This window comes from Netta rufina, assembly GCF_964035555.1.
Source record: "Netta rufina genome assembly, chromosome: 25".
In the NCBI taxonomy this organism is placed as follows: domain Eukaryota; kingdom Metazoa; phylum Chordata; class Aves; order Anseriformes; family Anatidae; genus Netta; species Netta rufina.
Genome location: NC_140149.1, coordinates 4,839,272 through 4,850,454, shown reverse-complemented (window position 1 = coordinate 4,850,454; position 11,183 = coordinate 4,839,272). Strand labels below are relative to the sequence as shown.

At 51.5% G+C, this 11,183-nt stretch overlaps 1 protein-coding gene across 1 annotated transcript in view; it reads right to left on the bottom strand.

Annotated features, from left to right (window-relative positions):
* Positions 1-4,916: 4,916 nt before the first annotated feature.
* GRIK4 (glutamate ionotropic receptor kainate type subunit 4) overlaps positions 4,917-11,183 on the bottom strand; it is a gene marked incomplete at its 3' end in the record, with an annotated part of 105,022 nt that continues 98,755 nt past the window's right edge. The window contains exons 16-19 of the mRNA XM_084301681.1: positions 9,798-10,023; positions 8,361-8,489; positions 5,746-5,864; positions 4,917-5,282 (exon numbers count right to left, since the gene is read on the bottom strand). Of these exons, the coding sequence (XP_084157807.1) occupies positions 4,917-5,282; positions 5,746-5,864; positions 8,361-8,489; positions 9,798-10,023 (840 nt within the window). The remainder of the gene's footprint in view (positions 5,283-5,745; positions 5,865-8,360; positions 8,490-9,797; positions 10,024-11,183) is intronic.

The following is an 11,183-nucleotide window of genomic DNA, read 5'->3' as shown; positions in this document are numbered from 1 at the left end:
TGCCCATGGTGAGTCTAAATTGCCTTCTCCTCACCAATGCCCAGCCATTTTTTCTCCCCACTACCCTAAGCTCAATACCTGAGAAAGCGAAAATCCAGCCGCCACAATAAGAACAACAAAGAGCCTTGGTCCACACAAAGTGACTGAAGCAGGAAAAATGTAATATTTCAAAGCAGCCTAAGTCAAGACACAAGAAATGTTCGGCCTTTCAGTCGCAATAAAACATTGTTTATCACGTTGCAAAGGGTACTTTTTTAAACACAAATGGCCACGCAGCGCCTTTAATACATGGAGATATTTCAAGATAGGCATGATATAGAAAACCTAGGCAGGAAATATGTCCTGGCTAATCTGACAGTTATCTCTTTTACAGCCAGCTCCTGTCATTTCAGTCTTTGGGAACTGCCAGCTGCGTTGATAACTGCAGACCTAAACATAGCAGAGGAGAAAGCCTTTGTTAATTACGCTAGCCTCCTTCATTTTGTTCTGATCTGGCCTTTGCAGGGCTTTTGGAAAGCTGCTGCTCTGCTGCACGTCCCTGTGCACCACCAGCCCCGAGGCCACTGTGGATCGTGGCAGGGCAGGGGATCCTCCTGGGCTGCTTACAGAGAGGAGCTGTGGCAGTCCTGCCACAAACCAGCCCATTAACTCAGCTGGAGCACGGCAGATTCCCCTTTGCAGGAAAAAAAAAAAAAAAAAACTCCCTGGAAGCTGAATAAACCTGCCCATTGTCTGATCCGGCAGGGACAGGGCTGATTTTCCCAGTGTGGTATCAAGTTCCCGAGGAGCCTATTTATACCGAATTCATCAGGGCTACTTTGTACCCAGGAGAGCCCAGCTCTGTATTTTCAATCAGTTAGCGGCCATCAGACTCTAATGGGCTTGCTGGAACCGTGGGTGCTTTGTGCTCTGCCCAGCAGGCATTTCAGCACGCTGCCCCACTGCTCTGCCGCCTCCCTTCACGTTGCAGCTCCTCGGTTCCTTCCCCATGGTTGCTTCCAACTCTTTTTGCACATCTCTGGCCTGATTCTGCCTCCCTCTATGCCCGTGGGGCAGCAGGGCATCTCCCTGGCTTTGGAGACGTGCCCAGCCGACGAGGTTTACAATCTGGCCTCCATCTGATGGGCAGGGCTGCCTTTTCCCTCAAGTCGAAGCCATATTTTATGCACCAGGAGAAATTTCATCACTTTTGGTGTGTACACAGGTGGAGGACAGGCGAGAAACAAATATATTGCAGGTAATTAATCTCAGAACTAAACAGGAGCTGATGGAGGGGACTTCTTTCACTCATGTCAGCCAGTTTGTGACACCATCACCCACTGCAGCATCCCATCTTTGCTTCTTTACTCTTTCCTAAGCTTAGAAACCAGCTCAGCACCAAGGAGTCCTCGCCCACAGGTCTCCTCCTTTTCCTAAAGGGTATCCTTGCCATTCAGACAATCACCCCAGAACCACAAAAACTGATCACCCTGTGCCCACAGCTGCACTTCCCGGCACTACATTTATCTCCACCTGCTTATATATGATACTGGGTCTTCCAGACCTTTTCTGCAACTCAGGAGCTCAACAAAAAAAAAAGCAAACCCCACCGGCAGCTCTTCTCTTTGCTTCTTCCATTGCCCTTTCGGTCATTTAGCTGGTGAAACACTTAAGGTTCAAGGAGAGAAGCAGACTTGGCATGGCAGAAGCAGGGAAGCGTTCTGTGGATCTGAAATAACTACAAATATTCCTATCTTTCATCTCTCACAGGACACAGAAAAACCCTATTCTATTTTGCCTGTGCTACTTGGTTCAGTAAGTGCCCCCCAGCCTTGCTAATACCCTTGCCCGTGTGACCTCAGGGGATAAAGCAGCTTTGTATCATTAGGTGAAAATGGCCCTGCCTGGACAAAAACCACAAATGTGGGGTTTTAGCACAGGAGGAGAGATCCCTTTGGTTAGGAACCTGCCTGAGTGCAGCAGGGCCAGCCGGGAACGGGGGCTGGAAAACAGCCAGGGGGGCAGCAGGAAGATCAAGCAACCTGGTAAGAAAGGAGAAAGCAAGGTATTACATGTTAATTGATCTAATCTTTGGCTCCCGGTGGAATTTGCAGAGATATCTTACTAGAATTTCTCAAGTTTTATCAGGAGACAGCCATTCTGGGAAAGTGCCTTTTGGACAGCAAAGCGCTCTAGATCTTGAACCACATTAGCATCGAGCAAAAGAAGCCCCACAATAGTTTCAAAGATGAGGGCAGAAAGTGGGAGAGAAAGACCATGAGAGATGTAAACCCATCCCGGGCATGCAAATGTACCCGAACACAATCCCCAGGTGATGTGCAGATTGGCGTCTCTGCCAGGGGTCCCTCCAGAGGGTAAAACCTGTAGGTTTTTACCAGTGAGCCGAAAATCCAGGACCCTCCAGAGACACTAGAAGAGGTACCCAAAATGACAGCAGCTTTTATCCATCCACCACATTTCTGCTCTGAATGCAAACACTCTGAACATAGGGGAAAATGAAAATAAAAAAAAAAAAAAAAGAAAAAGATTGTGAGAGGGACATGAAAAAAGTCTCCTTAAAATCCAGACGTAGATATAAAATGCTATATAGGTGGAACAAGCTAACAGGAGAGATAAAAAGCAAAGATGGAGAGAAACCAGGTGGTTTCTCATCATTTTTTCCTGACATCTCCTGTCTGAGGAGATGACTGCAAGATCTTTGGAGAAGCAGAGGAATAATGCCTGGCTCCGTCAAGCTCCCTCTTTATTCACTGTGGTGATGGGGTGAAAAAACATCAGGTCTGATAAATGATTCATGGAGCCTTTTCTTCTGCTAATCTGTAAATAAATTTTAAAAAGCAGCTTCTTTTTGATGAATATATTCCGCTGCTCGTACAAACACGTCGGCCTTTAGCAGCAACATCGGTGCTCTCAGACATCTCTGGCGCTGCTCTCGGTACTTGGGAAGCCCAAACCAGCTCCTCGCCGAGCTCCAGGTGGTGGCTTTGCTGCCTGGCCCCAGCTGGGGACCTGTCCCTGCGCCCCCCCGGGCTCTGGTGGAGCCTGGCCTCATCTCCAGCCTCACGCTGACACTGTCACCTCTCCGCTTGGCCATGAAGAGGGAGGCGAACATCCTCTAACATCCCGTGGATTTATGGATGTGGAGGCACGAAGGGACCTTTGTGGACATGACACATGACGTCCTGTGTAACAAGCTCTAAATCCTCTCCTTCCTGCTGTGCACGTTTTGCTGCTGGTTGTGTGGAGGACACTGATTTCATGCACTGCTGGAAACCATCAACAACCCCAACATGCCCACCACCACCAGGGCATCGCTCCCTGCCCGTCCTCAGAAGCACCAGCTCCTGCAGGAGATAACACCACGGGTTCGACCTGCTGCACCTAAACCTCAGCACTAGTTAACTGGTTTAGGAAGGCTGTAGCTTCTTTTTTTCTGTTGTCTCCTGTTCCCATTCAGGTACAGATAATGGCAGCACCTTGGGCATGGATGCAGTCAGGCAGCAGAGACCTGGGGACAACCACAGCACCTCCTCCCTCCCCGCTGGGTTTCTCCCCAAGCAAGCCATCTCGTGACTTTTTTGAGTGTGGACGGGGAGGAGAAGAGGAAAATAAGCATAATTATACAAGGACATCTTTTATTTCAGTACATTCAAGACAAAAAGAAAAGAAAACAATTCGAGAACAGGATGTACCTTCACTCAAGGCTTTATCTCCCCTGCCCCTCTCCATTTTCCTCTCTTCCCTTTTACAATCAGAAATTGCATAGAATTTGTTTTTTCAATCAGAAAATTCAACTCGTCGCCGTGAAACCCACGTCTGCACCGAGCGGAGGGCGAGCTGCTGCTGTTGCTAGGGAGGTGAATATTGTCCTCGCACGAGATCCCACCCCGATGGGGTTTCTCCGACACCACATGTGGCACCGTCGCTGCTGGACGCGGGCAGCGAGCCACCCTGGGCGCTGCATGGGGCACGGGCAAGGGGAGCTGGTGGGAAGGGTGCTCCCTCCCCGTTCCCTGCTCTCTTTTCCCCCTCCTCCAAGGGCTCCCCGACCCACACCCCAAAAAACAGAAGGGAATTTTTTTTTTTTAAAAAAAGAAGAAAAAGCTGAAGATAACCCCAGAACTAAACGAAAGACACAGAACCCCTGAAATTCCAGGCGTTTCAAGGCCTCTTTGAGTTCACTGTGTTGGTTGGTTGGTTTTTGGCATTTTAATATATATATATCTATGTATATATATATATTTGTATATATATATGTACGTTAACAACTCCTCGGATGGGCTTTCAGCACGTGCTGTTCCTCGCAGGGAGCACGTCCCATCCCTTCCTCCCTCTCTCAGGCCGCCCGCCCCGCTCTAGAAAGGAAGAAGTTTAGCACCTGGAACCTGGTGCCTCGGAGACTAGGTCCTGGAGTACCCCAAACGAAACGAAACGAAATAACAACTCCTCCCTTCCCGTCCCTCGTCCACGTCAAAGAAAAAATCCCTCCCCCCGCCCGATGCGAACGCCCCGCTGTGAGTCTGTGTGATGGGGAGACAGCGGCCTTCCTGCTGGCCTGGGATGGAGAAGCTCCAAGAAGAACTCTCGCCCTCCGGGTGGGCGATGTCTGCTACACGAATTACCCACCGCGTCCCCTCCTTCCCACCTGGGAGCTGCGTGGGGATGCCTGCTGGAGGCAGCCCAGCCGGAGGAGCTCGCTCCTGGTGCCTCGGGGTCCGGCGAGCCGCGCGTCCTCTCCAAAGCCCACCCTCCGGCCGGGCTTGTGCGTCAGCCCCAAGGCGGCCTGCCGTGCTCTGGAGAAGCTGGGTAACTGCTTTTAATTTAAAAACGAGTTTGACATTGTACAAGTCCGTGTTCTGTAAAATGGAACAGGACCCTCTCGGCCCACCCCGGCTCCCCCCAACCGCCCCCCGGCTTTACTCGGGCTCGCTGCTGTTGGTGGTCTTCTCCCACTCCAAGCTCTCCTCGCTCTGCGCGGGCGAGCCCGGAGGCGGCCGTGCCCGGAGCCCCTGAAACCTGCGGCACTCGGGGCAGACGCGGATGTGCGTGCAGCCCCGGGCGACCAGGGCAGCTTCTTGTGCCAGTCTTTGTGCCAGGGGGTCTGGCTCTCCCCCGCTGCACAGCTTCCCGTTGCTGAGCGTGGTGGTGCTGCGGGCTCGGCGCTCCTCGGGGATAACGGGGCGAGTCCGTGCCATCCCCCCTCGCCTCCGACGGGGGTGGAAACTGTCCTTGCAGAGGATGATGTTGCGCAGCTCCGTCACCATTTCTTGGCACACCGACACCTGGAAGGCAGAGCACGCTGCTCACCTAACCGTGCTGCAAGCCCAGCCACCCTGCTTCTGCTCCAGATCCTGATACCAAAATGCTACAGGCTCAGGTTTGAGTTTGGCCACTGGGTTTTGGTACCAGCGCTTGGACCCTCGTGCTTGTTTTACCCAGGAGGTTCCACCTCTTGGTGGAGACCCTACTGGATCTCCAAATCAGCTTGGGATCCAAACCTGTTGGAGGCAGAAATTCTCAGATGTTCCAGGCTCCAGGAACCTGGATCCAGTACCTGGGTCTTGTGCACCTCTGATCCCTTCAACAGCCATTGGAGCATCCCTACAGCCTCAAATCTTAGGGTGCAGGCGTACGTGAGATGTTCCTGAACTTCAGACCCCTACCCAGAGCTCTCCTGTGTTTGAGGTCTCAGCACTAGGAATGCCATAAGCACTTCTATCCCCTCGGGACAGTTTCAGGTCCTACCTCTGACTGCTCAGAGTGCCGAAGGCTCCACAGAAATTCCAGCATTGCCATAAAAATCGCTACGATTAAGCCACAGATGAGAACCACGAAGATTCCACCAATATTCTCCATCCCCAGGCCTGAAATAAAGCAGAAGAGACAGCGCTGTGGGGAGGCAGGTGCAACATAAATTGCAGGCATCGTTGTGCAGAAATCCCAACCCTTTGCTGTTAGCATTGCGCACACCCAGCCAGAGACCAAAACCACGGAGCCAGCACTTGTCCTATTAATAGCTGGCTGCATGACTCAGATGGCAAACCAAATGACTTGCAATAACTGCACGATCGAAGACGCATTCTCAGAAATGATGATTTTGCAGATAAACAGCAAATACATTGGAGGCAAGTACAAAGCAATTTGTGGACAAACCGAAAACAGGGGGGAAAAAACGGGAGATCAATCGGGTACATTAATCCCTGCAAATTATTCACCCAGCTCTAGTTGCTTTGAACTTTGCGACAGCAGATGAGCAATACTGTTAAGGAGGCAGAGATGAGGAAGACAAGAAAGGGCTTTAAAGGAGGCTGGCATTAAGAAAACCTCCTTTGATCACATTACAAAGTGCTGGTGAAAAATGATTACAGCTGCTTGTGTTGCAGTATCAAGGAGAGGTTCCAGACAAGACCACGACCCAGCGCTGCTTGACATGACTTGGTGGCCACATGGGGATATTGCCCAGGGGTACCTGGTTAGAGGCTGCCAGTCCCATCCTACACAGCTTGTAGGACACAAACCTCACTGCTGAAGGGAAAATCCAGCCCTCAGGAACCCACCCTGAGCTTTCCACATGCCAGGGATGTCACCTTGCTTCCCACCGTGACTCCTGTCCCCCCAAAACTGCCCTGCAGAACAGGACCGAAAGGGTGCTGGGGCAGGAGCAGATCCAGGGAGCAGCGCCTGCCTCTCAGCACATGCTGCCCAAAAAACCAGCTCTGATCTCCTCGGCTTCTTGGGTTTGGGTCTCAAGTGGCCAGGGCTCCTGATTGGGCTGATTACTAAAAAGCATGCGGTGTTTTGCACCGAGGTGACGGTATGAGGCCATTACTCAACCAGCGCATCTATAAAAACCTTCCTCTCCCCTCTGTAACATTAAATCAAAGTGCAAGAATCAATGATTTATTGACTTAATCTCTGCATGGCTTTTAGACATTAAATCTCACCAAAATCCTTGTAAATCGCTGACCTGTTTTGTTCTAAAACTTAAGAGGTCACAATCCTCCCTCCTTCTCCATCATTCTTTTGGCATTGCCTCCAGAGCAAGCCAGTGACTCTGTAAATCAGCCCATCGCAGAGACGTTTCCACTAAGACAGCCATCACAGGGCAGAAAACATATCCCATAATCACAGTTTAGACCCAAGATAAAGGCCATCCTCTCCTCCCAGCATCTCTCAAATCTGAATTTAAGGCCAGGATCAGTCTCTCTTCATCCTTCCATGGTTCCACCTGGGTGTCAGATCAGATACCCATTTCCAAGATCACCAGAGAGGGATTTCTTTCCTCTGTGGGCAGTTTTTATCTCCTTTACTACCTCTCTGCCCAAATCCTTGAAAACACCTACGCTTTCTCTCTGATAGGATACAGCTGGGGATTTATTAACAAGGCGAACAAACCACCAGAACCTCCTCCAATCCCTGTTCCACTGTTAGGTAGGTGGAAGAAGAGCCTCCATCCTGCCTGCTTGCCTTCAAACCAACTATTTTATTAGGTTGTTGCTTTGGCACAGCACCTCCTGCCTCCAAACCACCACCTAGGGCTACACGTGGGGCAGTAGGAGGGATAAGCAGCACCCCATCCCTTTGGGGCCTCATCCAGCCAGCTCGCAAGCTGCACACACACCCCGACGTCTGCTGCAATGTCAGGAAAACATGAGCACAGTCGTGCAGCCAGCTCGGCTCTGTCTCTGCACTCAGAGAGGTCAGAGGACTCGCCTTGCGGCTGGGCACTGCTGGCCTCCCAGAAAATGCTCGCCGAGGAAAGGGCGACTGCCAACACGAAAAAATGCAGCAACTGCGGGAAGCTGGCAACTGCTGTCATGCTGGGACATCAGCCTAATGTGGTAGCTTCTATGGCAATTTGCATAGCATTACCCAAAAGAATTTGCTCCTCAGTTTACAGATGTAGTAATAAAGTCCTTGTGTCCCTTCCCTCAGCTGTCTGAAAGGCGCTTTCACTCGGAGCCATTAAGCAGCGGGCCTGCGGTGGAGATCCATCTCCCTTGCAGGAACCCAGGATTTTGGTCTGATCCCTTCAGCCATCCATTTTCCCATGTAATGCTGCAGACATTCATTAGAAGCTAATTTCCCCTCCATATGCCTCCAATATTTGTCATTTGGTTGTTCCGCTCTCTTTGCCCCAGGCAAAAACACACAGCATGAGGCACCGCAGAGCTGTTTGGCTTTCTCCTTGAATTGTGAAGGAAGGAACCTCGGGTCAGGAGAAGGGGAAAAAGCGATTCTCTGGCAGAAAACCCAACAGTGCACACGTGCGGACGGACCTTCATCCTTGCACCACTGCTAAGGATGCTCTCCTACCTCCTGGTCCCTACGGTGAGCCACGGGCGGGGGGCGCAGCGTACCTTTGGCCCTGTGGTCCTCCTCCTTGGGACATTTGCCTCCTTCCCACCACTTGCGCTTCAGGATTTCCAGGCGGTTGTTCTCCTGCAGCTGGAGAATGGCCAGGTCGAACTCGTCGCGGAACACGGAGCCTGCAAGAACAAGAGGCAGGCGCTAAGGCACTGCTCCGGTCCCCCCCTCAGTCCCGCGCGTTGCCCTGCCACCGGCCTGCCCCGAACGCTCCTCCCGGCACCTTGGGAGCTCTCTTGCTCCGTGCCAGCCCTCGAAACCCACTGTTCCCCTGCTGGGGCTGTCCATAAATTCACCTCATTTGCAGACAGAAGTTCTGCCTGCACCCCAAGACCCAAATATCGCACTTAAAGGAGTCTGTAGCCAGGGAGAGCTTTGCTAGCCTTGCTCTAAGGCTCCAGTTTCAAACCGGTGCACTAAAACGGCGCTGGATCCAACCTGTGTTCACGGGAGAGGATGCTCAGCACCCAGCCCCACTGCAGGCCCCGTTATTCCTGGGGCCAGAGCTGCAGAAGAAGGGCCGTGGGAACGGCAGCAGCTCTCCCGGTAACTCTGCACTATTGTCCCGGCGAGCAGCTTTCTGCTCCTCTTATCTGCTACGATTTCACTGCTTAACAAGACAATGTCAGAACAAATTTAGTCATGAAAGTACGGATTTGTACTCACGATCGGGTTACCGTGACTTTACAAGCTTACTCATGTCAGCTAAGCTCTAGTGGCTGCCTGTGCGAGGCTTCTTGCGTCATTCAGCTCAACTTTGTGTGGCTACCTGGGGTGCTCAGAGGTCAGGGACCAGGCGTCGAGCCTGAGAGACTGGCCCAAAGATCAGCGATCATTTTTGGATAACAACCGCTACATCCTTTTCTTTGCTGCCCTGGGAGATGGGGTTCTCTTGTTAGCTCTCCTATTCGAAAGACAAAAGCCCTGCATTTGGTGGAACCTGATCAGGAGGTGAGACAGGACTGAATCGTCCCATTCTCTGTCCAATTCTCTGTCGGGGAGTTTTAAGAACCACCAGCTGTTAAGACGCTACAGGAGTTGCACCAGCATTACGTTCACAGCACTTCTGAGGTCAAACGAGAAGCACAAAACGATTCAAAACCCACTGGTTCAAAAGGGAAACAGTCAGCAAAGAGCATATATGCAGAAAATAAGCAGCAATTTTGAAATAGCTTTCACACGAATCATTTAAAGAGCCGCAGTCACGTGTCACCTGGCTCCGGACCAGAGCAGGGTCTCGCACATCTGGCCCTGAGCGTGCACCATCAGCTGCAGTGCATTTGATTTTCCTCCTGAGTTTAAAAAAACCAAAATGACCCTGGGCAGAGCCGTGAAACGTGACCTCGGCCTTAGAGCCGGTTCAGCCTTTTCAAATGCTCCGGTCCTCTGCTGACAGCGGAGAAGGACTAGAATTTGTCTTCACTGCCTACCGACGGGCATGCCAATCCCGTAGCCCTTGGTGTCCAGAAGGCCCCCGACCTGCGTGAGGTTGCAATTGCGCTGACGATAATACTCGTTCATGGTGGACTCCAGCAGGAAGGCGTAATTGGAGTTCAGCACGCGTGCGATCCCTTCCTCCGTGCTCTTCACGAAGACGCTGGGCTGCTTGGAGTACATGTAGTTCCACATCCGCTGGTACGTCTGGTAGCGGGAGTTCTGCCGGAGAGAGGAGGCAGCACGGATAAGTGGGAGCACGTTACGGGGATGTACACCCCCAATTAAACCCTCTTGGAAAACGAGGGTCCCCTTTCGTGATGGAAAAGGGAGTCGAAACAGATCTGGTGCATGATTCGCACACGGCTGCCTGCCCTCCAGTTATTCCAATGAGATTTAGAGGCCCAAATGTCTTGGTGGATTTGAGACTTTGTTGGCAAGGCTGGGCATGAAATGCATACCTAATCCCAATTAGTTCCATCACGTCTCTTTGCATAAATTCAGCTTGCAAAAAATACAGTTTCCGTAACTGTATCGCAAACAACCAAAAACAGCCAGAAGAAATAGCTCACGGATGGCTTCTTTAAGCCACTGAACACTTCCCATGCCCTTGTGCTCAGCAGGCCACCAGAGCCAGACAACGCCAGCCCGAAACGAGCACCGAGGTCTGGGCACAGAGTCAAAGCTCTCTGGAGTTTGCTGCTCCCTAAAATCTGGATTTTGCTGCAGAAGGGAACCAAAGTGCCTGTTCATGAGAACTGGAGGCTTTTGGCTCAATGTAGGTTGGATGCAAAGCAAGGTGCTGCGGGGCAAGGACAGCCTCAGCCTTGCCTACTCAATGTGCTGCTGCGCTTGAGTCACCATCCTGACACCCAACGCAAAGGGATCCCAGCAAACGGGGCTGCAAATGGCCCGGGAGCACCTTGCACTCATTTATTTCCCACCACCAGCTACTCCAGCATGCACCAGGCAGTGCAGAGCCACAGACAGGGTTTTAGCCTTCAAAGTCTGCCTGGGAAGAACCGAGTGCCTTGTACACAGACACTTTATTCACTTGGGCTCTTTGGCTCATTTTAGATGTGACGTTCTGCTTGGAAGCAGCTTTTTGCCAAACCCCTGAAGGGCAGAAAGTTAGGCTGAAAAGCTCAGGCTCGCTTGAGATGTTTCTCAGGCTTCTTCCCAGTTCAGCTCGGACTCAGTGGAAAAGAGGAGTGAGAAAAGCTTTCTCTCTCTCTCCTCTTGGTATTTCAACATGTAATAAACAAATAATCCTCGAGCAGTTCTGTGTACCATCAGAGCACCGCAGAAAGGATTCACTCATTTGTTTCCCTTCTGAATCCAGGAGGGAAGCCAGACATGAAACTGGGCTAAATAGCACGTGT